The sequence below is a fragment of the Anomaloglossus baeobatrachus genome, chromosome 4, assembly GCF_048569485.1.
Source record: "Anomaloglossus baeobatrachus isolate aAnoBae1 chromosome 4, aAnoBae1.hap1, whole genome shotgun sequence".
Taxonomy (NCBI): domain Eukaryota; kingdom Metazoa; phylum Chordata; class Amphibia; order Anura; family Aromobatidae; genus Anomaloglossus; species Anomaloglossus baeobatrachus.
Genome location: NC_134356.1, coordinates 388,826,314 through 388,851,232, shown reverse-complemented (window position 1 = coordinate 388,851,232; position 24,919 = coordinate 388,826,314). Strand labels below are relative to the sequence as shown.

The window sequence follows — 24,919 nt, the reverse complement described above, 5'->3', positions numbered from 1 at the left end:
TCTTTGTGACAGTAATAAAACTAGTGTCTTGGGCATCTGAGATTTCAGACAAGCCTAGCACACTGACACAATTGGCTGTGTGTGTGTCCTTGTTCTCCGATCGATCGACCAACTTGTTTTAGTTAACACTGGCAAACGTGTGAGACCATTTGTCTTTCTCCTATAGCTTTTTTTGTATAGCAAGGTTTCCACGACATTTCATAAATTTATTTTTTTCAAAAGCACATAATAAAAATGTAAATGAGATAAATGAAAATGAACGCTGATCAATATTAGAGAACACTTTCAGATACCTTAAAGTTATTGGTGTTAATCTGGCACCTGGTGCTAATTTCCTTAATTATCTGACAAACCCTATTTAACTGGTAAACTAACGTTCCAGTTAGCACTGATTTTGCAAAAATAGTGTGCTGTTCCAAACTAACTGAAACTCTTTGGCAGCTGTTTGTCCAGATGAAGGCCAAAGGAGTGACCTTATCAGTCATAGTAAGAGAAGTTGGTCGCTCCAAGTCTGTGATTTTGATATTACATCTTTAGAACATCACAAACTCTTTCAACTTCCCCAAGAAGGCTTATCGCAAGAAAAATGCAAGAGAGGACTAGATAATGATTATCAATGGGTAATTGTTTTAACATTGCAGCTGGATTTGCTCACCAGTTCAGCACTGAACAGGGTAAGGATCTGTCTCATCATCATACAATGTCACAATGTTTAATAGCATTTGGACTGAAAGCCCACTCTGCAGTGACCAAACCACTCATTAGCAGAAAGAATCAAAAGGCTAGATTCACCTTTGGTGAGGAGCATGTTGTGTGGACATAGGAGAATTGGTCCATAGTTCATTTTAGTGATGAAAGCAAGTTTCATTTATTTGGGCCTGATGGGAAACATTATGTTCATCAACAAACTAGGTAAAGACTAAACCCAAAGTGTGTTAAGAAGTCAGTGAAAGGTGATGAGGAAGTGTCATGGTTTGGGGAATGTTTTCTGCAGCAGGAGTTGGACCTCTCATACAGCTACATGGCAGAGTGAATGCAAGTATATATCAGAAGCTACTTCAACAACACGTGGTTCTTTACTTGCATTCATCACTCAATCAGCCGATAATTTTCATGCAGGACAATGTTCCCTGTCACACAGCAAAATGGGTAAAGCAGTTCTTTGAAACAGAAAACATTGTAACAGTGAAATGGCCAGCCTAGAGTCCTGATCTAAACCCAATAGAAAACCTTTGGAAAATCCTTGGTCACAAAGTCATTGGCAATAAACTCACAACAGTCAAAGAACTGTGGAAGAGACTGGAAGAAGAGTGGACCAATAATCAGAACAGGGCAGTGTGAGAGACAAGTGATGTCCTGTGACCGCAGATGTGCTGAAGTCATTTAAAGCAAAGGCCTGTATTCTTTCTCTGTGCTAGACATTGTTGTTCTCTAATTATAATCATCACGTTTTGGGCAAAATAAAGGTTTTATGTTGATAAACTTTGGATCTTTTGTAAAACCCTTTTCTACTGGCATGGTGTGCCCCTTACAAAAAACCTTCAAATGTTGATTAATGTAGATTTTGTTATTTCTGAAAAAATCAAGTGATCATACATTGTTCTCTAATTTTGATCTCCAGTGTATATTCCCACAAAAGAAAGCAGCACTTTAAATTTGTATGATGCAAAAAATAAAAGCATTATTTATTTGTCCATGTGCAGTTACCTTTTGGCCCAACAGCAAGTGGGCGTTTTTCAAACTTGAGAAAAGGTTCACTAAGTTTTGGAGGCAAAATGGTGCTGCGGGTGGGGCAAATAAATAAGATTTTTTGCTTCACACAATTTTGGAGTGCTGGCTTCTTGTTTTGGAAAGTAACTAATTTTCTAGTACACTATATGACATTATTATATGTCACTGATTTATACATGCCTGGTGGTTAAAGGGATGTTGCATTTTATATTTCTGTATATATCACTTCATCGTTCTTATCACTTTGCCATTTACATAATTTCAATAGACTTTGAATTAGTGATTAGTAGGAGTTCCAGTGGTGTGGTTCACCTTTGAGGGATTTCCCTCCAACCTATTCTCCCATGTATCATCTTCCCAAAGTCACCACTACCAAAGCATCATGTACTTCCTTACCAAGTATCACCTTTCTCTCCTCCCCAAAATATTTCCCTTCTCCACCCTACTACTATAATTTTTGCTTCTAGGTATCATGCCTTCTTCTGATTGTTTGAATCCTTTGGTAAGTTCTTCTGATGCATCCTGCTGCATGAACTATACACCATACCATAGAAGGTTCTAGATAGTAATGGTAAAAAGTAGAGCAAATGTGTTTAGTCAAACATAAAAATATTTATTGGAAGAAGTTTATTGAACATTCTGTACTTTATACAAGACAAGCAGCACTGCCTTTTAAAGATACCACTATACCGAACTTATAAAAGTACCCAACCAGAATAGTTTGTATAAGCTGCCAATGTCTTAACAACATCATATTCAGGATAATAGTATTGTTCATCAGAAATACCAATTGATTTCCAGGTCCTATACAACACTGCAGTAATCACATATGAAGCATAGGTTAGTACAGTATACTGAATAGCCTACACATCCTAAAAAAATCGCTTACAATTTAGAATACACATTTCGAATAATGTGACCACAGTGATTTACATTGTTTCTAATAACAAAATATCCTTGAAAAAACAACACTCCTATTTTATGTGTTCCTTGGGGTTAAATTCTGCATACACACCTTAGTGAATTACAAATTTCGGGAAGATACCTTCCACAATTATTTCTAGTCATTGCTATATAGATCATTCCAGTTTAAAATTATTAATGGAAATATTTTTTTTGATAGTCCAAAATGTCACAAATGACGTCTTGTGCTTTACGTTGCATGTCCGTTATTACTTCTTTTTTTGTGCTTTCTCTCTAAGTAAGTGCTCAAATGCTTTTCCAATGGCTTCTTTGCTTTCTATGTGGTTTCCACAAGTTGAGCGCTGTTTGAGCTTTGTGTCCCCTCTATACAGTCATCCATGTAATGGGATAGTCTCTGAATGAATAATATAAATGAGATTACTGTAAACATCTCTGATACGCTGCGGATTGAAGTCTTTTTTTTTGCGCAGCAGTACCTGTAACAAATAGTTAACATGTAAAACCATATTTATTTCGATCCAATATGTTTTTTTAAGCTCTGATTTACAATAAATCTATTTTCAATCATCATTTTCACTGCTATTTATTCTTTAGCAGATCAAGCGTGTTTAAGTGTTTCTGGGGAACTTGGGTAAAAGCTGGAGCTTCTCATTTTAAATATTCATCAGGGAGCTCTTTAGAGTCACCAATGGATAATCACTGCAAGCACTAAGGTTTTCAATGCAGCAATAAATTCATTGGAATGGGCACGGGCCCGCCACTAGACGTGACCGCACTGGTATGTATTTGCATATTCATCGAGGGGGATTGGGGTCAGCAGCAGGTAAGAAGCATTAAAAATTGGAGTGTTCTAACTCCAGCAAAATGATTTTACATTAATCAAACTTTGTTATTCCAAAAATGCATTATTTCATTATTGTGGCACACAAAGCATTTACATATTTCATTGGGCTTTCTAAACATGAGCCATTTTGGCTCTGTCACTTTTCAGAATCTCAAGTATGAAACATCTTGGCAATCTTGCACATTGATTTCCTGGGTATACACTTAGAATAGGCTACTATGTCCACAGAAAGAGACCGTCACACAATCTAAACTCTAATACAGAACCATATGGCACGCTGCACATTTTGCTCAGTATGGTCTTTTGAATTGGGTGCCTCAAGAGGAAAATACAGCCTGATGTGTGACGTCTGGGTATGTGGACATTTGGGTATTTTGGATAGATATGTGGATATCTGTGCAAAAACAAAAACACTCTCTGCCACCATATCCAAGGTGGCTGGATTTATCAATACTTGCAGAGGTACAATAGACTTGTGCCTATGGAGCACCTGCTAAAGTAAAAATGTTCATATGAGTTAATTCAAAAGTGAATATTCATATGTAAATTATACAAATATGGTTTATTTAGGTATTCACAGTGCTAAAGGGGATAAGAGGAAGACACCAATGGAGAAGAAGAGAGTGTTACATTTTCAATACAAATTGCACAAAAGAATGCCAGATCTGCCAATTTATGTGTTTGGCTGACTATTCAAAATGTATGACTATTTCCTGAATTTCCCTCATTGGAAGAAAAATTTGGCCATGTTTAATTTCAATGTTAAACCATTTGTTCCTGTGGGACCAGTCACCAGAGATATTTGGAAGTGACATATTCTACTTTACAGTATACAAAGCCAGATGTGCACATACTGTATGTGGGTGAGTAAAGAGAAACAACTTTAAGCTAACCAAGCATTTTGCCAAAGTTATCTAAAGTGTTTGAGCAACTTTGGATGTTGAGAGAAGTGCAGTACATTTTGGTTTGTTACTTCACTGGGACTAGATGGGGTCTAAAGTGCCAAAAAAACTCTGCTTATGAGCGCCTAAGATCTGGTACTGGCCATATGTATTGCATTACTACCCTACAACCACAATAGAAATTGGTACACTAAACCAAGATATGTCTGACAATTTAATTAGCTGCACTATTGTGGAAGACAATACAAATCTGAGATTGTGCAATATACTTATTATGATATAAATAAGAATAATCTATTTGGCTTATAAAAGCTTTAAGGTCTGTTAGGTAATTTGCTAGGTAATTTGGAGTTAGAGGTACTTCACACACAGCGAGATCGCTACTGAGATCGCTGCTGAGTCACGTTTTTTGTGACCTCATTAGCGATCTCGCTCTGTGTGACACTGAGCAGCGATCTGGCCCCTGCTGTGAGATCGCTGCTTGTTACACACAGTGCTGGTTCGTTTTTTATTGTTGCTCTCCCGCTGATAAGCACACATCGCTGTGTGTGACAGCGAGAGAGCAACAATCCTGAATGTGAAGGGAGCAGGAGCCGGCGTCTGACAGCCTGCGGTAAGCTGTAACCAAGGTAAACATCGGGTAACCAAGGTGGTTACCCGATATTTACCTTCGTTACTAGCCTCCGCAGCTCTCATGCTTCCAGTGTCGGCTCCTGCTCCCTGCACACGCTAAGTTAAGCGGTGTGAGCTGGTAACTAAGGTAAATATCGGGTAACCATACCCGATGTTTACCTTAGTTACCAGTGTCCGCAGCTTCCAGATGCCGGCTCCGTGCAAGCGCAGCGTCGCTTGCACGTCGCTGCTGGCTGGGGGCTGGTCACTGGTCGCTGGTGAGATCTGCCTGTTTGACAGCTCACCAGCGACCATGTAGCGATGCAGCAGCGATCCTGACCAGGTCAGATCGCTGGTCGGATCGCTGCTGCATCGCTAAAGTGTGAAGGTACCCTTAGTAGTAATGGCTTCCCTATCCCTTTTCATGGCCTCCTGCCCTTGAGGACTCTGAACATCTGTGAATTATATAGATATAGCATCAATTTTGATAGAAAATCTATAATCTTTTCAATTCTTCCCATTGTTGAGGAACTATAAACCAATTGAAAGATTAGAAGGAAGAATAGCAGTCACGCTGGGTAATAGTGTCTCGGGGGCCAAAAAGTCCTTCTACCAGATAATAATAAACAACACGTTTATGGGTCTGCGCTGGAGTAATTCTCCTGAAGCTGACTACACTGCGCTACAACAATCTGTGCACACGCAAACGTACACAGCTGCTTCACGGCACTGCTGAAAATTTCACATTTTTAGCGTCCAGACAGCCGATTTATGGCAGTGCAGTGAATATGGCATCTCACTTCAGTGGAGTGTACCTCTTAGTACCTGAGGGTACAATCGTGTTTCTGCAGCAGCCTTACATTATGTTTAACACGACTTCCATAGGTGAGCATATATAGTTGTTCACTAAATTCTGTACATCAGACCCTATTGTGCATTTTATTTCACAGTGCCTGGCTTGTCCTACATAAAAAAACAAAACTTTATTTTAAACAGCACATGGTCACTTTGGAGCCCTCTAATCGATTCTGCACTGGAGTCCAGGAAGTTGATATACTGTGCTTCAGGAATATAGCTACTTTTTAGCAAGTTGTGTGTACACATCTGCTTAGAAAATGATGCAGAACTTGAGGCTGATTTACTACATCTGCCTATTAGGTAATGCAAACTTAGAGGGGAATTTATCATTGCTCCCTATTAGAGTGGACTCACAGAAGTTCATGTTATGCCGGTCTTTACATAAAAGGTCAGTTCAGGACTCGGACTTCACCTGAACTAGATCACGGAGCCTGAGCCCCTATTGGAAGTCACTGATTGGGCAGTTCGGGTCTCTGCCCACATACAACCAGCCATAAACAGGGGATTTCTGGGGGAGGGCAGTTTTTTTTTAGTTTTAACACATATAATCTGAAAACATTGTTTAAACTCCCAGGGAGAGCCATTTAAATACAGACAGAAAGCAAGCAGCTTTTACTGGGCCAAGCACCCCAATGCTCGATCAAGTGGTTTGCATATGAACAGCACCTAAAATTGGGCAAAATGTTTTTTAAATGACCATGTTTAGGTTCGATCCCCGGGACACCCAGTATTCGGTACTTTACAGATCAGGTCTACTTATCTCTTGCTCCCTATTCCAGAATGAAAAAGTTGAATATTATAAAGCATGCCATATTAATGCCATAAGATTTACTTTGTTTTTCAACTTCTCATGGAAGCTCTGATCTCCTGGTCTAACATGAATGATTAGAAAGCGCTGGGGGATTAGAGCACAGATGACTCTCATCTTTCAGGTAAGGTCCCTGTGGAGTAATGGACAGTACAACTGATTTTAGCTGGGTCACATTACAAACCCTTTTATCAGTTCTCCTCCTCTTACAGCACTGTGAGGTCTGCTGTGCTGCCCCTTCCCGCACAGGAATCTTATCTGAAATTTTGTAATCATGCAGGAGGTTAGACCAGTAAATCACATCTCACACTATGGGAAATCTAAGCTATTGTGGGGGTTTGTTCTTTTTCTGCTGTGTTACTGCCAGCTTATGTTTTAGAAACTCATACAGGGAGAAGAAGTACTCACACCAAATGAAAACTATCTGCTAACACCCATTTGGGCTTTACAAAGTTAACTCATTAGGTGCCAAATACTTCCATTGCAAATATCTCTGCAATGGAGGCGAAATTTAAAAAGCAAACAAATATGTTATTCCGGTCTGCAGCCACTTTCACATCGTGTGTCCAGTTCAATATGAAATATTTGATGAAAGGTCCTCTTTAAATTGTGTGCACAATTATTTGAGGAACTTAGTCTCTATAAAAAATTTTACAGGCATATAAATATTAACTGTATATTTTCAGAAAATCTACTGTTATTCAATAAGCAAATGAGGGTGATTCATGGCACTTTTGGGACAAATTTACATGAACTTGGGCAATTTTGATTTGGCTACCATTTAAATTCTCATTTTATTTCTGGTTTTTACATTGACAGACAATCATGAAGTAGAAATTAAAGATGATTTTCATTACTTTGAGATGCCTCTTTTTTAAGTTTTGAACTTAAAAGTTCCTGGAATAAACACTACATGTTTATGGTTTTACCTTCACCTTACCTCCGTATGTTCCTTAAATTTGATGTTTTTAAAAAATGTGGCAAATTTTCTGAGGATTGCGTTTTCTAATCACTAGTTAAAATGTGCACCAAAAGGAATTGAGGAAAATTTAACATAAATTTACCTGGATTCATCACTTTCATTTTTTAACAGTCACTTTCCTTTCTTGCCTTGTGGTATCAGTTGCCATTTTTGGTGCCAAATTCATCAAAATGGCACATGTAATTCATGAACTTACCGCAAAGTAAAAAAATGAGTTTTGCGCTAACATTTTGGCATACTTAAAAATACACTTTTGGGGACTGGAGTGAAGTTGTTATTGAAGAATGGGGCAAAAACATCCGGAACTGCCAAACTCCGCCAGCAAAAGAAAAAGGGAAGGTCATATACAATAATCTTAAAAAAGTTGCAAATAGAATAATAATTTGGGTGTAGAAAAAAAAAGGCACAGACAAAACTAGACCAAAAACGGGTACTAACTTAGGCATTGATGAATTGGGGCCATTATGCAAAAGTTTGCAAAAATAAAATAGCAGGGAAAAGACACAGTAAGTCACCATCTGTTAGTTGGCTTACTTTAGTCAACTAAGTTATGCTAAATTTTGGTACATTTTTTGGGTACAATATCACAATACAGGCTATGAACTTTCCCTGCCCACACCTGCTTGTGAAGAATGTTGTAAAAGAAGTGAAAATCACATAAGGCTAGGGCCCCACTTTGCGTCATCCTACTTGCAGTTTAGAACGCACGTTTTTCCCTTAATTGATTTGACCAAAGTTGCCTTTTTCTGAAATTTAGCGCTGAAAACGCATGCATATTTACCGCGTTTTAGATGCGTTTTCCGCGCTTTTTACCTGCGTTTCCACCTGCGTTTTGATAGATGCGTTTTGAACATCAAGACACTGCTAAATAAAGTTTAAATAGCCAAACTCAATGAAAAAATTAGAAAAAAAGAAACAAATCTATATTTATAGAAAAAATCATTGAAATAGATTAATTTAATGAAATTATAGCGTTAATATTATATTTTATGGAAAAATAGCAATAATTTCTTCAATTTCTTATTTTTAATTGTCGGACTATGTGTGTGTGTAAAGAGACATATGAAATCATTATTTTGATGTCCAAAAAGCATGCGTTTTTGAAATCCAAAACGCATGTTTTCTGCACTGGAAAAGCAGGTAAAACGCTGGAATTTGCAGGATTCTTGGTTTTTGCCATTTTTCATTGACTTCAATGTTAGCAAAACGCACCCAAAATGGCGAAAACAACTGACAAGTTGCTTCTTTGAACGCATGGTTTTTGCCACAAAATATGCAAATTAAACGCAGCGTTTCAAAATGCAAAGTGGGGTCTAGAAATCACCTTTTTCCATAGACTTTGCTGGGAAATCAAAACACATGCCTTTTGGCATGAAAAAGGTGCTTCCCAAAACGCACCTAAAAAGCACCTGAAATGCAGGTAAAAAGTCTAAGTGGGTCCCTAGCCTAATACAAGTGGTGCGAGGCATGGAAGAAGTATTTTGGCACAAATGAATGCAGATTTTTGGCGCATGTGGCTTAGTAAATCAGCCCCACTGTTTACAAAGATTAGGTTTTCGGAATGTAAAAAATGTTTATTACAGTGACATCATATAAACACTCATTCAAACGTATTTTTTCCATTGAATTGCCTTGGATTACAAAACAACTCTTTTCTTTTCAGATATGTTATGACTCTGAGCACACATGGCAGTGAACTCACAGATTTTCTGGCCTGATTTCTGGCCAGAAAATCTAAAGTGTATAACAGTATCAGCAAAATGCATGAATTTAACAAAGCTCATCCATATACTGGGAAGAAAAGCAACAGAAATTGATCAGGGGTGTTGATTTTAAGTTCACAGTATGGCCAGTTATGCTGTAGATCTGTTGTCTTCTTCCAAGATTTGCAAAGTCAAAATTCAGAACAATCCCCATTTGGAGCATATTTTGCAGCAGATTTTCTCTAGATCTGCAAGTTCTAAAAAGTCATTCTCCAAAATGGTTAAGCAAAAAGCATGACTATATTCAAGTTTTTTGCTGCTTTTCAATTCCCTTGATTGGTACCCTGATAGTCTCTGTATAACCAGACCTCCTGCAATGATTTTACATGTCCACTGCAGCTAATAATCGTCACATCATAAGAGGTGTCTGAGTAGATGGGACCATATATTCACCATCAGAGGTGAGTATAATTGGGAGTAAATAGGCTCCTTTGAAAGTGAATGGGAGCTGAGCTGCAGTACTCAAGAATGGCCACTACACAATGTATGGCGCTGTGCACTGTACATCCAGCCGCAACGGTAGCTGCAAACAGCAGATCATTGGAGGCCTGACATTCCATCCCACCAAACTGATATTGATGACTTATCCTAAAGGCCGCTTACACGCTGCGATATCGTTAGCAAGCGTGCGTTTCCGCCCCCGTCGGTTGTGCGTCACGGGCAAATCGCTGCCCGTGGCGCACAACATCGCTTGGACCCATCACACTACTTACCTACCTAGCCACGTCGCTGTGACTGGCGAACCGCCTCCTTTCTAAGGGGGCGGTTCGTTCGGCGTCACAGCAACGTCACTAAGCGGCCTCCCAATAGAAGTGGAGGGGGCGGAGATGAGCGGGACGAACACCCCACCCACCTCCTTCCTTCCTCATTGTCGGCGGCCACAGGTACGATGTGGTTCCTCATTCCTGCGGTGTCACATGTAGCGATGTGTGCTGCCGCAGGAACAACGAACAACCTGTGTCCTGCAACAGCAACAATAATTAGGAACTGGACAGCGTATCAACGATAAACGATAAGGTGAGTATTTTTAATCGTTAGCGGTCACTTGTATGTGTCATACGCAATGATGTCGCTAACGAGGCCGAATGTGCGTCACGAATTCCGTGACCCCAACTAACGCGATGTCGTTGCTTGTAAAGCGGCCTTAAGCAGCGATCATCAATATATAAATTCAAGTCCACCACGTTAAGTGTTATTTTTTTGTGTGCTTCATATTATAAGACATTGCATAGATGATATCTATGAGTCAATTGAAACTTTTGTGTATTTTTAGTGCATCTTTTCATTTTTAAAAGCATTTTGTGTCTTTCATTGATCAATGGGATTCTCTAATGTATTGTGGCACTTTCGTTTTACCAAAAGTAGTCAAATGAAAAACCCATGTTCATATTTTAAATTATGTAATGTTTAGGACTTTCTCCAAAGAAATAGCTCTATAAATTTTTTTAGAACTATTTCCTATAATATAAGAATACTATGCCCATAAACACAAAAAAAAATGAATGATGTGTGTTTTTTTTTATAGTGGCCATTTATATTCCACATATGAACAAGCCCCCAGGAGCCATTTAGGGCCATAATGAGTTTTCCCTGAATTGTATGTGCTTTATATAATTTACAGATAAAGTGATGATAACAGAAAAAATTCTAATATTATATCTGACTGATCTATAAATCACACATAATGATAAAAACAATTAAAATGTTATTATTGCAATGTATGTGCTAATAATTTATTATTTCAGTGTATTTTAGGAAAAAGTGCAAAAAACAGTAAAAATCCAATGTATAAAGTAAAATTAAAATTTAGGCCCTTATTTTTTTTTGTAAAATTACAGTTAGAATTGGCTCACTCATCTGTTGGATACTTTAGAAGCCATACATTCATTTTACTTAAATGTATGTCCAGAAACCTTCAAGTCAGTGGAACACAACAGTATATAAGTACCAAGAAATACATGCTATAAACCTCTACAAAGGTTTTATGACTGGCTCCTTTACATTAATACTGTTTCAGTTGTGCAAAAACAACCTGTTACATGTCATGTAACTTTAGGAAACTTAAACGCATTCTAAAATTGGTTACTACAATAACCTAGCGTACAAAAATGTCATAGGAAAGTAAATAACCCATTTAGTAAATGGCACAGGCCATAATTACTTGTTGAACACAGCAAGTTGTGTAGTTAACGCACCCTATTTACATGGTCTCTAAGGGTTCGCTCACATCAGCGTATAAGTAATTGCTCCTATTCTCATCCAGAAACGTGGGACAGGTGACATGTATATGTTGTTGCATATGTCATGCGAGGGCTACGCAACTATGCAATTTTTGTACTTGCCTTCTGTATGCAATTCCTTTTTAATCATCTACTTTTACATACTATAATACTTTATGTAAATTCTTGCTAGTTGTCAGAAATAATAAAATAACTCATGTATAAACATAAAATAGATATTCTGCAGAAAAAATGACCCAAATCCCCCTACATATTATAAACGTGCTTTTCATGTGGCTAATAACCTAATAAATAATAAAAAATACTATGAGGGATCCCCCTTATTTTTGATAACCAGTAAAGGTAAAACAGACAGCAGTAGGCTGATATTATCAGGCAATTACCAGGGCAATCGGGAAGAGCTGAGACAAAGCTCCAGAATTGGCACATCTAATGTAACATGCCACTTCTTTGGTTGCTCATAGCTGTTATTGTTAGGCTGGAAAGTGCCCAATAACCATAGGCCTTCCCAGCCTGATAATATCAGCCCACAGCTGTCTGCTTTAACTTTGCTAGTTATCAAAAATAGGGGGACCCCATGTCATTTTAAATTATTTAGATATTTATTAGGTTAAACCATGCAGAACAACCTTTAGTGCCACATGAAAAGCACTAAAGGGTGCAAGAGTATAATATGTGTGAGGGTTGTTACATTATATAGCTGCAAGATATCTATCTATTCTATCTATTTAATATTTTGTGTCATCTAGCAATCTATAGTTTTCTATTATTATTATCATTATTTTTTTCCTTTGAAATTTGTGCATAAAAATTGGACACCACACGCATGGTCCATGTGCTGTCTGATCTTTTTCTTACACCCATTGATGAGACTTGTCCGATATACGCAACCACTCGCACCATGCTGCTATTTGTTTTGCATGTCAAATCCAGCTGAGGAAACGTTCGCAGATCAGAATATTGATCAGAGTGCAATGCGATTTTTTTTTTCTTGCATGGCACTAGTCTGATTTATACGCTAATGTGAGCGAACACTAACACTGTGTATTACAGTGGTCATTGAATCAGTCTAAAAAGCTCTAGAACATCATTGTAGTCAGTCCTCAAAAATATTTCTTTTCTAAAAAAAAAAAAAGAGACAGGACTGCACAACAAGTGCAGATATTCTAACAGTCTAAAAACCTTTAGCACAGAAATATTTATAGAGATTATAAGGATGAGGTGGTGGAGTCCAGAACTTCTCCTCCATTACAAATCGTCGGTGTGTAATGTGCACTGGCTGAAGCTGAAAAAGAAGAATATCACAATAAATTATACATAAATACGCAGTAGTAGAGGTATTGATAATATTTAATATAATATTTAAAAATTTGAGATGTCCATCCATAGTTAAATATTATGACAAGTCTTTCAGCTAGCTGAATCCTAACATTGTATATTGTACACACTGTTAGGATTTGGTTCTGCTTCCAGTGGTCCTTATGTGACCACAAGTATTCAATTTGCACACTTGACACCATGTGTCTCCTATTGAATGAAGCAGCAGTCATTTCAGTCAGCATGTGACCACAAGTGTGTAAATCACATAGTTGCATGTGGTTTGCGACCGGTGGAGCCAGCAAGCAGAGCCAAATCCTAATGGTGTGTACATGACACACTGTAAGGATTCAGCAGGCTATAGAACTTGCCAAAAATTTACTGACGGGTAGACATTTTAAATTTGATATTTAAGTAGTCAACCATCTTCTCAATCCTGCTGGAAATACTCAGCGTTAATACCGAATGGGATCAGGAAAAAAAGTCTGATATAAAAAATTTCTCATTTCAGACTGATGAGATGATAGGATGGGTTAAGGTCATGTCTTAATTGAATTCTAAGTCCTTGTGAATTCTTTTCTGAATTAATTACAATAGAGATATTCTGATTTGGGTCCAATAAATTAATTTGAAGATTTTCAGGCACAGACTGCAAAATAGATGCCTTATCACAAAACATCTGGCTAAATCTGATGTACTGAAAATATAAAATAGTACATTGCCAACATAATTTAAAGCATTTTCAGAGAAAGAGACTTGAAATAGTCCAGGATATGGAACAAATTCACATTGTAACCTAGAACTATATATAGACTGTAAGAAGTGAAGAAGGAAATCAGTATTGCATTAAAATACAGTTTAAAAATGCCGCAGTGACTTGACTGATAGACTTCATTAGTGCACGGTATTGTAGAAAATAATGGCTTGTGTGATATTTCTTACTAGCTGCCTGATTGTGCTTGCTACCCAGTGCTTTTATTGTCCATAAGTTAGTGTTTCTCATTGATTGCAAGTTTCCAATACTGGTAGTTTTCAGAGTAATAATAAAGATTTCTAGGAAAACACTCTACAAGGATAGCTAAAACGAAAAAAGGTATTGACAGTGCACTTGATGTAAAACCTGCACAATTGAAATGAGGTTTAGGAAAGGATGGAAAAGTATGTTCAGCATAATATGTGCAAGAGCTATTATTAAAGTGTCCTAGATATACTGAGGCATAGCATAGGAATGCTGATAATATATCATGGACATAGTTGCTGACTAGTCATGAGTGAGCACTACCATGCTCGAGTGCTCGGTCCTCAAATCGAGCAGGTCGGACACTCGGATGTCTCAACTCAAGAAAAGAGTATAATGGACATCAATGGGAGTATTTTTCTGAAAGAGTCTTTGGGAAAAATACTTAAGTTTCCCATTGACTTCCATTATACTTGATACTTGAGTCAAGTCCATCCAAGCGTCTGACCTGCTTGATTCGAGTACAGAGCACTTAAGCATGGTAGTGCTCACTCATGCCTTTTGCTGACTATATCACAAATATAGCTGAAGATTATTAACAACATTGAACACTAAGGGGTACTTTGCATACTACGACATCGCAGGTGCGATGTCGGTGGGGTCATGTCGAAAGTGACGCACTTCCGGCGTCGCTCTAGACATCGTAGTGTGTAAAGCCTAGATGATACGATTAACAAGCGCAAAAGCGTCGTAATCGTATCATCGGTGTAGCGTCATCAAAAACCATAATTACCATGCTGCGACGGTCCGATGTTGTTCCTCGTTCCTGCGGGTGCACACATAGCTGTGTGTGAAGTCGCAGGAGCGAGGAACATCTCCTACCTCCTTCACCAGGGCTCCTGTCGGCTATACAGAAGGAAGGAGGTGGGCGGGATGCTTACATCCCGCTCATGTCCGCCCCTCCGCTTCTATTGGCCGCCTGCCGTGTGACGTCGCTATGACGCTGCACGGCCCGCCCCCTTAATAAGGCGGCGGGTCGCCGGCCAGAGCGACGTTGCAGGGCAAGGCGAGTGCATGTAAAGCTGGCGTAGCTATAATTTTTGCTACGCCAGCTATCACCACATATTGCAGCTGCGACAGGGGCGGGGACTATCGCACTTGGCATCACAGCATCGGCTTGCCATGTCGTAGTGTGCAAAGTACCCCTAAGGGCTAGCTCAGACAAACGTGTTTTTGGTTTGTAAATAGTCCATGTGATAAAAAGACCACACATTGAAAACACGTTTTTACAAGAAAACTGGTGGTCTACGTCAGGGTTCCTCAACTCCAGTCCTCAAGGCCCACCAACAGTGCATGTTTTCAGGATTTCCTTAGCACTGCTGCTGGATCCAGCACCTGGGCAGGTAATTACATTAACACCTGTGCAATACTAAGGAAATCCCAAAAACCTGCACTGTTGGTGGGCCTTGAGGACTGGAGTTGGGGACCTCTGGTCTACGTGAGAAAAATTTGCAGCACACACTACTCTAAGTGTTTTGGATCCAACTCCGCAATTAAACTCAGTGGGTTTTTAAACTAAGAGAATCTATACAGCATTCATTTTTAACGGAGTCATTGCAATGCTTAAATAGAAAAATATATTTTGCTTTCTATTATTTCTTTAATTCTAGATTTATTAGCATTGTTAAAATGATGACATATTGATGAAACATGGCAAACCACATGGATCTAAAATTGGTAGCTTTTTATCAAAGAAAAACAGTCAATTATTCATACTCTTGTCTAAATATGGAATTATGCAGAAAATGTGCAAAAACATAATTACTAATAAATATCTTATCTTGGTGTTTATCAGCTCTGTTCTCATCCTGTTTGACTAATTACTTTATGCATATGACCTGGGAAAATATCCTGGAGCATAATCTGAACATTCCCCTAGATTCCCATTCCTCAGATGGAGGTTAAAAAAGTTTTGTTTTGGTCTTTGTGGGTCTGTATGCATAGTAGAATAGGAAAGAGGGGACATGAGGCGACCATACCAGAATTTTCTGGATATTTGAACTCAAATGACTTTAATCTAAAATTTGTTTTCAATTACCAACAGGAAACCATTTCCTTCCTTGACCTGACCCTAACGGGGGACCCTGCGAATGGCCGGGTCAATTCGGAGCTTTATAGAAAAATCAAAGCAGGCAATTCTATCTTGCATGCTACCAGTAATCATCCGAACCATGTGGTAATAAACATCCCCACTGGTGAATACACCAGGGCAAAAAGATCTTACAGCACCCAAATTGCTTACAATAAGGAATGTTAGCGTATTGACAGGAGATTATCCAGTAGGGGTTATGGTAAGGCTCTTATTGATAGGGCTAGAATGAAAGTAGAACTTAAGCCAAGAACACATTACTTGCGACAAGTGAACCCCTTTAAGGGAACAAATGAAGATAACATCTTGTTTTTTTCTACCCAATATAGAGCTATTTTCCCTAAAATTGTTAATATCATCCGCAAGAATTTGCCCATTCTATATGTTGATGAGAGTCTCAAAAATATTTTGGATATGGGCTGTCGGTTCATATCTAGGCGTGCGGCCACAGATGGTAGCATAGTTTCCCCCAGTGATTGCTATTTAACAAAGCCAATATGCATCAATGGAGGAAACTGGTTGCCCACATGTGGCTCGTATAGATGTGGCAAGAAATCATGTGGCACATGTCCATAAATGTATAGCACCAGGGAGAGTGTCAGTTTGAGCACTGGAGCACATTATGAGATCAAATCTTTCATGAATTGTGGTACTGACTATTGTGTCTATGCTATAACCTGTGAAAGATGCCACAAACAGTACATAGGATGCACAAGTCGCACCTTGAGAAAATGCATAGGTGAACACCTATATGATATTTTGAATTCTACCTCCAGAAATTTGCCTGGAGCATCAAGACACTTCCTTCATGAGCATGGCGGCGATGTAAGCTCTCTTCGGGTTAATGCCATAGAGCAGATTCCATCTCCCAGAAGAGGAGGAGACTGCACCCGCATTTTGCGGGATAGATAAGCCAAGTGGATTCTAATGTATAATTCCTGTATGCCTAATGGCATGAACATTAAAAGTGATCTCATGTATATTTACTAGTTTGAATAACAGCCGTTCTGTTCATGCTGAAGGTTGTACATACGGTGCGTTTAAGTAAGGCTAGTTTCACACTTGCGTTGAACGGCATCCGTTGCATTGCGTTGTGTGACAGATGCAACGGATGCATTGCATATAATGGTACAACGGATGCAACGGATCGCACAAAACAACGGAAAGCTTTTTTTTTTTATTTTTTTTTTTACAGTTTTACCGGCAGCAGACTATTGTGAACGATCAGCTGATCACCCGGCGGCCGGGCACTCAGCTGAGAGCTCTCACATGCCGACGGCCAGACACTCAGCTGAGAGCTCTCAATAGCTGGCAGCCGGGCGCTCAGCTAAGAGCTCTCACATGCCGGCGGCCGGGTGCTCAGCTGAGAGCTCTCACATGCCGGTGCTCAGCTGAGAGCTCTCACATGCCGGTGGACGGGCGCTCAGCTGAGCGCTCTCAATAGCCGGTGGCCGGGCGCTCAGCTGAGAGCTCTCACATGCCGGCGGCCGGGCGCTCATTTGAACGCTCTCAATAGCCGGCGGCCGGGCGCTCAGCTGAGAGCTCTCACATGCCGGTGGCCGGGCGCTCAGCTGAGAGCTCTCACATGCCAGCGGCCGGGCGCTCAGCTGAGAGCTCTCACATGCCAGCGGCCGGGCGCTCAGCTGAACGTTCGGCCACTGAGAGACAAAATAAAGTTTCCGTGATTAAAAAAAAAAGATGAGCATGCGCAGTAAAAAATAGAGGATTCCGCCGCTCAAAAAACGTTACATGCTGTGTTCCTTCCGCCCAGTGGGCGCAACGCAGCGTCGGCCAGCGGAAGCAACGCAGTAACTTTTGGCACAATCCGTCATCCATACAAGTCTATGGGAAACAGCGGAATCTGTTAACAGATTCCGCTGTTTTCCAAAAGGGCGGATTGTGACGGAAGGAAATTAACGCAAGTGTGAAAGTACCCTAAGGTGCGACTTTCATGGATTTAATAAGATGCTCAACACGGCGTTCTATGTATCATGATCAAAGAGTTGCTTAAAATGTTATGCTGGTGTTATTTATAAACCTTGCGGTTGACTATCAATGTTATCTCTTCTAATATAGGAATTATACATGTAGCTGTTTTTTCTTAAACTGTTTTGGGAGTAATCAACTAAAAATACCTTAATGTGTTGTCTGCTAAAACATGATTGTAATGCCGGATTTTATCTAGTCTAGCTGTTGATAGCTTAGGTTTATTTTTAAATAAATTTTGAATAACTATTACTATTTATTTATTTTGTGGTGATCGCCCTATAATTCTATTTGCTGATAATAATAAAGAACAGAAAATAAAAGACAAAAAATCTAAATAAAAAATATCAATAAAAATTAAAATAAAATATAATAAAACAAGATAAAAATTAAAATAACAAATAGGTTCATGGAACATGATAATAATAATAATAAAACATAAGCTAAAATGAATAAATAGACCCAATTTAATTATTAGAAGGGTTAAACTGCTTGTATGGGAGCTATAGATTGGATTTTCCCATTTTGTGATTTTCTTCAACAGCCTGATTGATCCAACCTGTGCACGTCTAAACCGGAAATGTCAGTTTTTTTTCTGATTGAGGGAGTAACTGGGTGCATTTGTATATATTGTGTCCCAATTGATTGTTATTTGTCTAAGACTAAGGGCCGCTAAGGCCTGAAACGCGTAAGACGTTTTTTAATTACCCCTTGGATGTTCATCTAACCTATGTGGTTTTTAGCTTTTTTTCTGAAATAAAAATGGAATTTTAATTATTTACCTTGGACGTGCTGCTGGATCGAATTCTTTCTACCCTGTAGAACAGGAAAGAGTAGTACGGAGTGCTTTCTAATACAGTGGACCTCCACAAAAGGTGTATTCCATATGGGTTTATTCTACCAATGAGACTAAATGTACATTTCATGGAAGGCTCAGGGGTGATGTGAACACAGCCTTAGTTTGTTGGACTATACAGAAAAAAAACTAAACAAATTGCATAACCAATAGAAAAGGCTGACATTTTTTAAAAGGGGTTGTCCACTACTAGAACAACTCCTTCTGATCCCACATGTTTCCCCCAGGTAAAATAATGAGTACTATTCTCACCTTATGCCCCAGTACTGTTCCAGCGGTGCCATGGTTCGCGTTTCTGGGGCTCAAGTGACGTTGTGACATCATGCGAGCCCCACGCCCAGTTAGCTTGCTCACTTCCTGTTGATTGCTTGCTTGGTCCAAAGGCAGGGAGACAGAAGCTGGCACAGATTGGACAAGAGGCTCGTGTGATGTCGCACCATCACGTGAGCCACAGGAACGCAAACCGTGGCACCGCTGGAATGGCGCCGATACAGGAGGTCAGTGAAGTCTTTATTATTTTACCTGATGGAAACATATGGAATTAGAAGGCATTGTCCTAGTAGTGGACAACCCCTTTAAGGTCTTTAAGGGTTTAATCTTAGCTATAGTGTGACGCCCTGGCAAAACCAGGTAGTCACAGTTAGGCCCCTGCACAACACCGTTCCCTCATTAGGAAACACACAGCCAACCAGAAAACCCTAGTCACCACCCCATAGGGAAAGATAGACACACCAGTGGGTGTGACCAGGTGGTTGGGACACACCCACCCAGGGGTCTAGACAGCCCAGGGTGGGAAAACAGTCAGTCTTAGTCTGAAGTTCAGTTTGGAGAGGAATGTGGGCTGGAGCAAGGGGTAGCTCCAGCAGTGAAGTCCAAGTTAAATGGTACCAGGGTAGGAGCCCTGGTGCCACTGGCTAGGAGGCAGACGGTGGTCTCCGTCAGCAGGAGATGGGAAGACGACTCGGTGGAACCAAGGTGGACCGTGACAGGGTTGTAGCCCACCGGTACCGAGACGGGGAACCGACCCGGAAACCGTAGCACAAAGGAGGGTACTCGGACCCTGAAGCCAGGATCAGAACCAACTGGAGCTGGTTAATTAACCGATTGAGGCCAGGACTAGAGGTCCTGTCCCACCCAAAGTCCCTCATAGAAGACAACAGCCCACCGATTAGGGATAAGAGGTCACCACCAGGGCCCATAGATCCCTCGGGCCAGCGTCTGCGGGCACGGCTCCTTAGGCCACATCCAGCCGGGAGCGGACTCCTGAGTTTCACACTGGGAAAGTACATCTTTCGTACAGCAGTGCAGAAAAAGGATAGAGACCACCAGCCGGGTGGGGGACCAGAACGCAACCGGCCACGGCACTGGCCACCATCACCTTGGTTTACCAGAGACTTGTGTGTTTTACTAACTGTGAGTACACCAGCACCCCCTGCTGTCACCATCCCCTGCACGCACCAACTGGGTCCCAGGGCCACCATCCCTGCCCACGGAGGGCTTAACAACTTGCTGAACAACATCTCCCCCGGGTGCCCCGTTACAGCAGCGGGGGTGTCCCACCTCACCACACACCGTGGGTGGCGTCACAAACTTAATATGGCCCAGCCCGTACATATACGTCCCCCCATTTATTTGGTGTGTCCGCGAGAACCCCGGGTCCGGAGACCCTCGAGCCACCAACCCTGAAGGCCCGTATCCGAGCAGCAGCGGCTGCAGGCACGGGAACGGCACAATACCATTATATGACTGGTGGAGTTCGAACCCCAGGGCCCCTTGTCAGTACCTGGTATAACATCATTTAAGTAAAAAAGATATTGTATCTGTGATAAACACAGAAAGTTTGATTTACATGCTACAAGAGTTTCTTACCACACATAAGTCATTGAAGTTAGGCAAAGATCCTTTTGACCTATATAACTAATGACCCTGGAACATTGTATACTTACACTGGGAATACGTGGTTGCAGTGCCACTGACACTGAATCTATTTAAATGAAGTCTGTGAGTTACAACATTTTTCTGTGGTTGAAATAGAATGATATGGACTTTCGGTGCAAACAGGCATCCCAAGACTACAAAGCCGCTTAGACTTACAGAAATGCACATGGTCGTTGTTTGGACCTGAAATAGAATGAAAATAATTCAGCCATTTTTACTAAGACCTCATCTTTCTGTGCAATGTTACAAAAGAGAAACAGTTTGGGTTGGTGTATGAAGTATGTATGGACTATGATTGACAAGAACTAGCATTTATGTCTCAGCATCTAACATAGTCAAATAGAAAATTTATACCAAGTAATTTTTATCATTTAGTTTATTTAATATTTATAGGCCTTCATGAATAGAAAATATGTGAGTGGAAATATAGATATTTATCTTTACTAAACAATAGGCACTAAATTATGGAAATAGTAAAATAAAAGCAATATATCATAATGTAATTGCACATGGCATGTCATATTACTAATCAGCAGTCTAATAAACCATACTGTGCATATAATGAGCCAAAAATTGCAAGGCAATTTATTATATAAAAATGATCACCTATTCACAGACCAAGGCAAGGAACAGTGGCTTACTGATATGGCTATGGGGGCCACTATATAGCCCGTAAGTCACTGGACCCGGTGACAAACCCAGTGACACAATTTCATTGTTGGTATATGCATTCTCAGTCCATACACTGTAAAGAGCAGAGCAGTTCATTTGGGGAACAGGCCTAGTTTAGTAGTTTTTATTTATTTATTTTTTATCAGTACGCACTGTTAGGGGGCTCTGTGGCCTCAAAATGGGGACTATGGGAGCTTCATACTGTGTGAAGGCAATCATACTCTGAAACACATCATACTGTGTGGGAAGCTGTGAAGCCTTCATACTGTGTGGTGGGGATTGTGGGGACCATTATACTGTTGTCATGAATCAGACACTCACTGTCTCATAAGGACACTGTGAGGGATAGTTCAGCCATCCAATAGATGGCTGGGATATGCTGGGCTGTCAAGATTGTGAGTGACAGCTATGTTGCATAATCTGGGACAGGAATGGGCAGGGTCGTTCCCATGCAAATTGAGGATTACCTTGCAGCCTTATCACGGGGTGGGACTGCAGGGCATCCTCAGCTGTCAGCTGTCATCCTGAGGATTATCTGGCTATCTAGCTGTCCGACAGGGGTAAAATCAGTTACAGTTGAAGCTTTAAGCTTGGTAGTGATGACATGCTCTGTTCCTGTGCTCAGTCTCTGATCTGTTGTTGCTCAACCTTTGACCTGTCTCCTAACTACCAGTCTGCCTAGCCCCTTTGTCTTTATCTGCTACATTCCTGGAACTCTGACCTCAAACGTTGACCTGACTATGCCTCTGTCTTACGCCTTTGGTTATACGAGCTCTCCTGGTATCTGACCCAGGACCTCTTGACGACCTAGGACGTCTTGACTACCCAGCCTCACGGCAAGCCTGTGAGTAGTGGCTCAGCATCAGAAGTAGATAGTTGGGGCTGTGGGTGCCATTAGACTGTGTGTTTCGGAATGGCTGTGGGGCCAACATACTGTGTGGTGGGGACAGTGCTGGCATCATACCGATGGACTATACAGGCATTACACTGTGTGGGTGGCTGTGGGAGCATTATACCTTTTGTAGGGACTGTGGGAGGCATCATGTAGTGTGTTGTGGTAGTTTTTTTGGAATCATATTTGGTGGGAGGGCAGTGGCATCCATCATAACCTGTGTGCAGCAATATAGGGGGTTTATACTGTCTTAAGTGCTGTGGGGTAATTATATAACATAGGGGTACTGTTCCATCATAATACTTTGCTGGAGGTACTGTGGGGTCTTTATACTGTGTTTGTGGAGGGTACTGTGAGGGAATTTACTTTGAAGTTATTATACTGTGTGTGAGGAACATTTTTTGTGGTATCATAGTCTATGAAACCTGTATCATATTAGGTGAGAACACTTAGAAGGCAAAATTACTGTCCAAGTATTGCAATACATGTTCCTCTCAATGTCTTTAAAAGTTGGGACGTATACCCTTCTGTGCCTGGGTCCAGCCTACTTCAAAAAAATATTTTTGTTTTGGGTGGAAGGGGGCGCAATTAGAACTTTTTCCATGGGTCTAATGATTTCTATGTACATCCCTGGCAAGGTTAATTTTTTTCATGTTACCTTTCTATAATAATTTTCTAAAGATACTATTGAACTTACCCTGTAGTCACTGGACGTCACATAAAAAATTGGAAGAAATGCGAGCCAGATAATACAGGTGGTATACATAGTAAATCCAATAAACTTGGCTTCGTTGAAATTTTCTGGGCACTTCCTTGTTTTAAAGGCATATACAGTACATAATATGACTAAAACCACGTCATATGTTAAAGATATCAGCATACTTGAATCTTTCACATTACATTTTAATATGACAGTCTCCCTTTTCTCCAGAAGAGTGTACCGCCTGGTGCCTGGATATTCCAACATAAGCCATACAGACACAATAACAATTTGAACAGAGATGAGGCTTAGGCAAATTATGACTTGAGATTTTGGGCTGATAAACTTGGGTCTCTGAGCACCTTCTGTGACTCCATTGAAGATCCGAGCAATTCTGTTGGTCTTTGTTAGAAGTGCAGAGTAGCAAACTACAAATGAGCTCCCCAAACCCAAGCGTCTTAGTGTACATATGACAGGAGAAGGTTTGGCTATGAAGAAAAATGTCATAGAGTAACACAAGAAAACTCCAATCAAGAGGATATAACATAGTTCACGTCCAGATGCTTTGACTAAAGGAGTGTTATTGTGCTTGACAAAGACTCCGCCAACCAGGAATGTACACAAGAAACCAAGGCATGCAATTGTTACTGGTCCTACGGCCCATGCATCTTCCCATTTAATGTAGTCTTCTGGTAAGTCAAAGCATCCAGTTAGGTCTGTGGTGGGCCAGCGTCCTGGTCCACAATCAACACATGTGAATTCATCTACAAGATATTGATATGTTTCACATGGAATACATATCCAACAACAAACATCTCCAGGTTGCATATTCTTCATTTCATTTGGAGCACATGGATCACTGCACTGTGATGTGGGCACCATACTCTTTGACCACTGTATGACATCTACATCAAGGAATAAAGTCTCTGCCCATTGGCCAATTTTTAGATATGAGTATTTTCCATTATTATACTGAAAATTGAAGACATTATATAGACCAAGTCCATCTCCATATGCATCAAACTTTACAACGCTGTCCGCAGAGGGGGGAATAAATGGAGCTGTTGAAGAAAGAAAAGAATGTAAGTAAAAAACTTATTCAAATGAAATTTTCTATATATCTGTAAAAAGGCATAAACATATTCAAATAAATATATGAATTTTATTTTTTTTTGGAATTTGATGACAATATAGTTATCCTTCTTTTAACCTTGGTTGTCATCAGAATTGGAACTCACAAAGGTTTGTGAGAATATGTTACTGGTCACGGTGGTAGATTCCATTACATAACTTTTGATCCATGTTGAAGAAAAGAGGGCATGACCTTCCAGATGGGCAAGTGGAACTATGTTACTATACAATCTTTATCACTTTTCTTCATGATCTACTGTAGCATTAAAGGGGTTGTCCACTACCTTAACATTGATGACCTATCCGTAGATGGATAGGTATACCCCTTTAAACAACTAGGAGTAAATGTGTATGAAGATTTTAGATGATTCTTTTAAAGTAAAGAGCTGGGAATTTTCGTCGCTACTTTTGTGTTTTGTTGGATTGGATTTCAATGGAATGTTACTAGAATAGCTGCATATTTATTGAAGGATGCATTTTCACTGTGGGTTCTTCTGTAGATGTAAATGTAGATGTGAAATACACCTTCTCAAAATATGAGTTAGAAAATATTTCTTTGGCATTAATAGCAATGTCCTACTTGGCTATAATGTTCTTTCGTTCAGTATTTTACACCCTTTTTTCTGAAAGTTATGGTTTCTGCACAATTAATATGG

The 24,919-nt window shown here is 40.1% G+C and overlaps 1 protein-coding gene across 1 annotated transcript in view; it reads right to left on the bottom strand.

The window, feature by feature from the left end:
• Positions 1 to 2,323: 2,323 nt before the first annotated feature.
• The window catches only part of GRM3 (glutamate metabotropic receptor 3), a 529,015-nt gene continuing 506,419 nt past the window's right edge, over positions 2,324 to 24,919 (bottom strand). The window contains exons 4-6 of the mRNA XM_075345230.1: positions 23,130 to 24,193; positions 20,877 to 21,051; positions 2,324 to 12,949 (exon numbers count right to left, since the gene is read on the bottom strand). Coding sequence (XP_075201345.1) covers positions 12,873 to 12,949; positions 20,877 to 21,051; positions 23,130 to 24,193 — 1,316 coding nt within the window. The 3' untranslated portion in view covers positions 2,324 to 12,872. The remainder of the gene's footprint in view (positions 12,950 to 20,876; positions 21,052 to 23,129; positions 24,194 to 24,919) is intronic.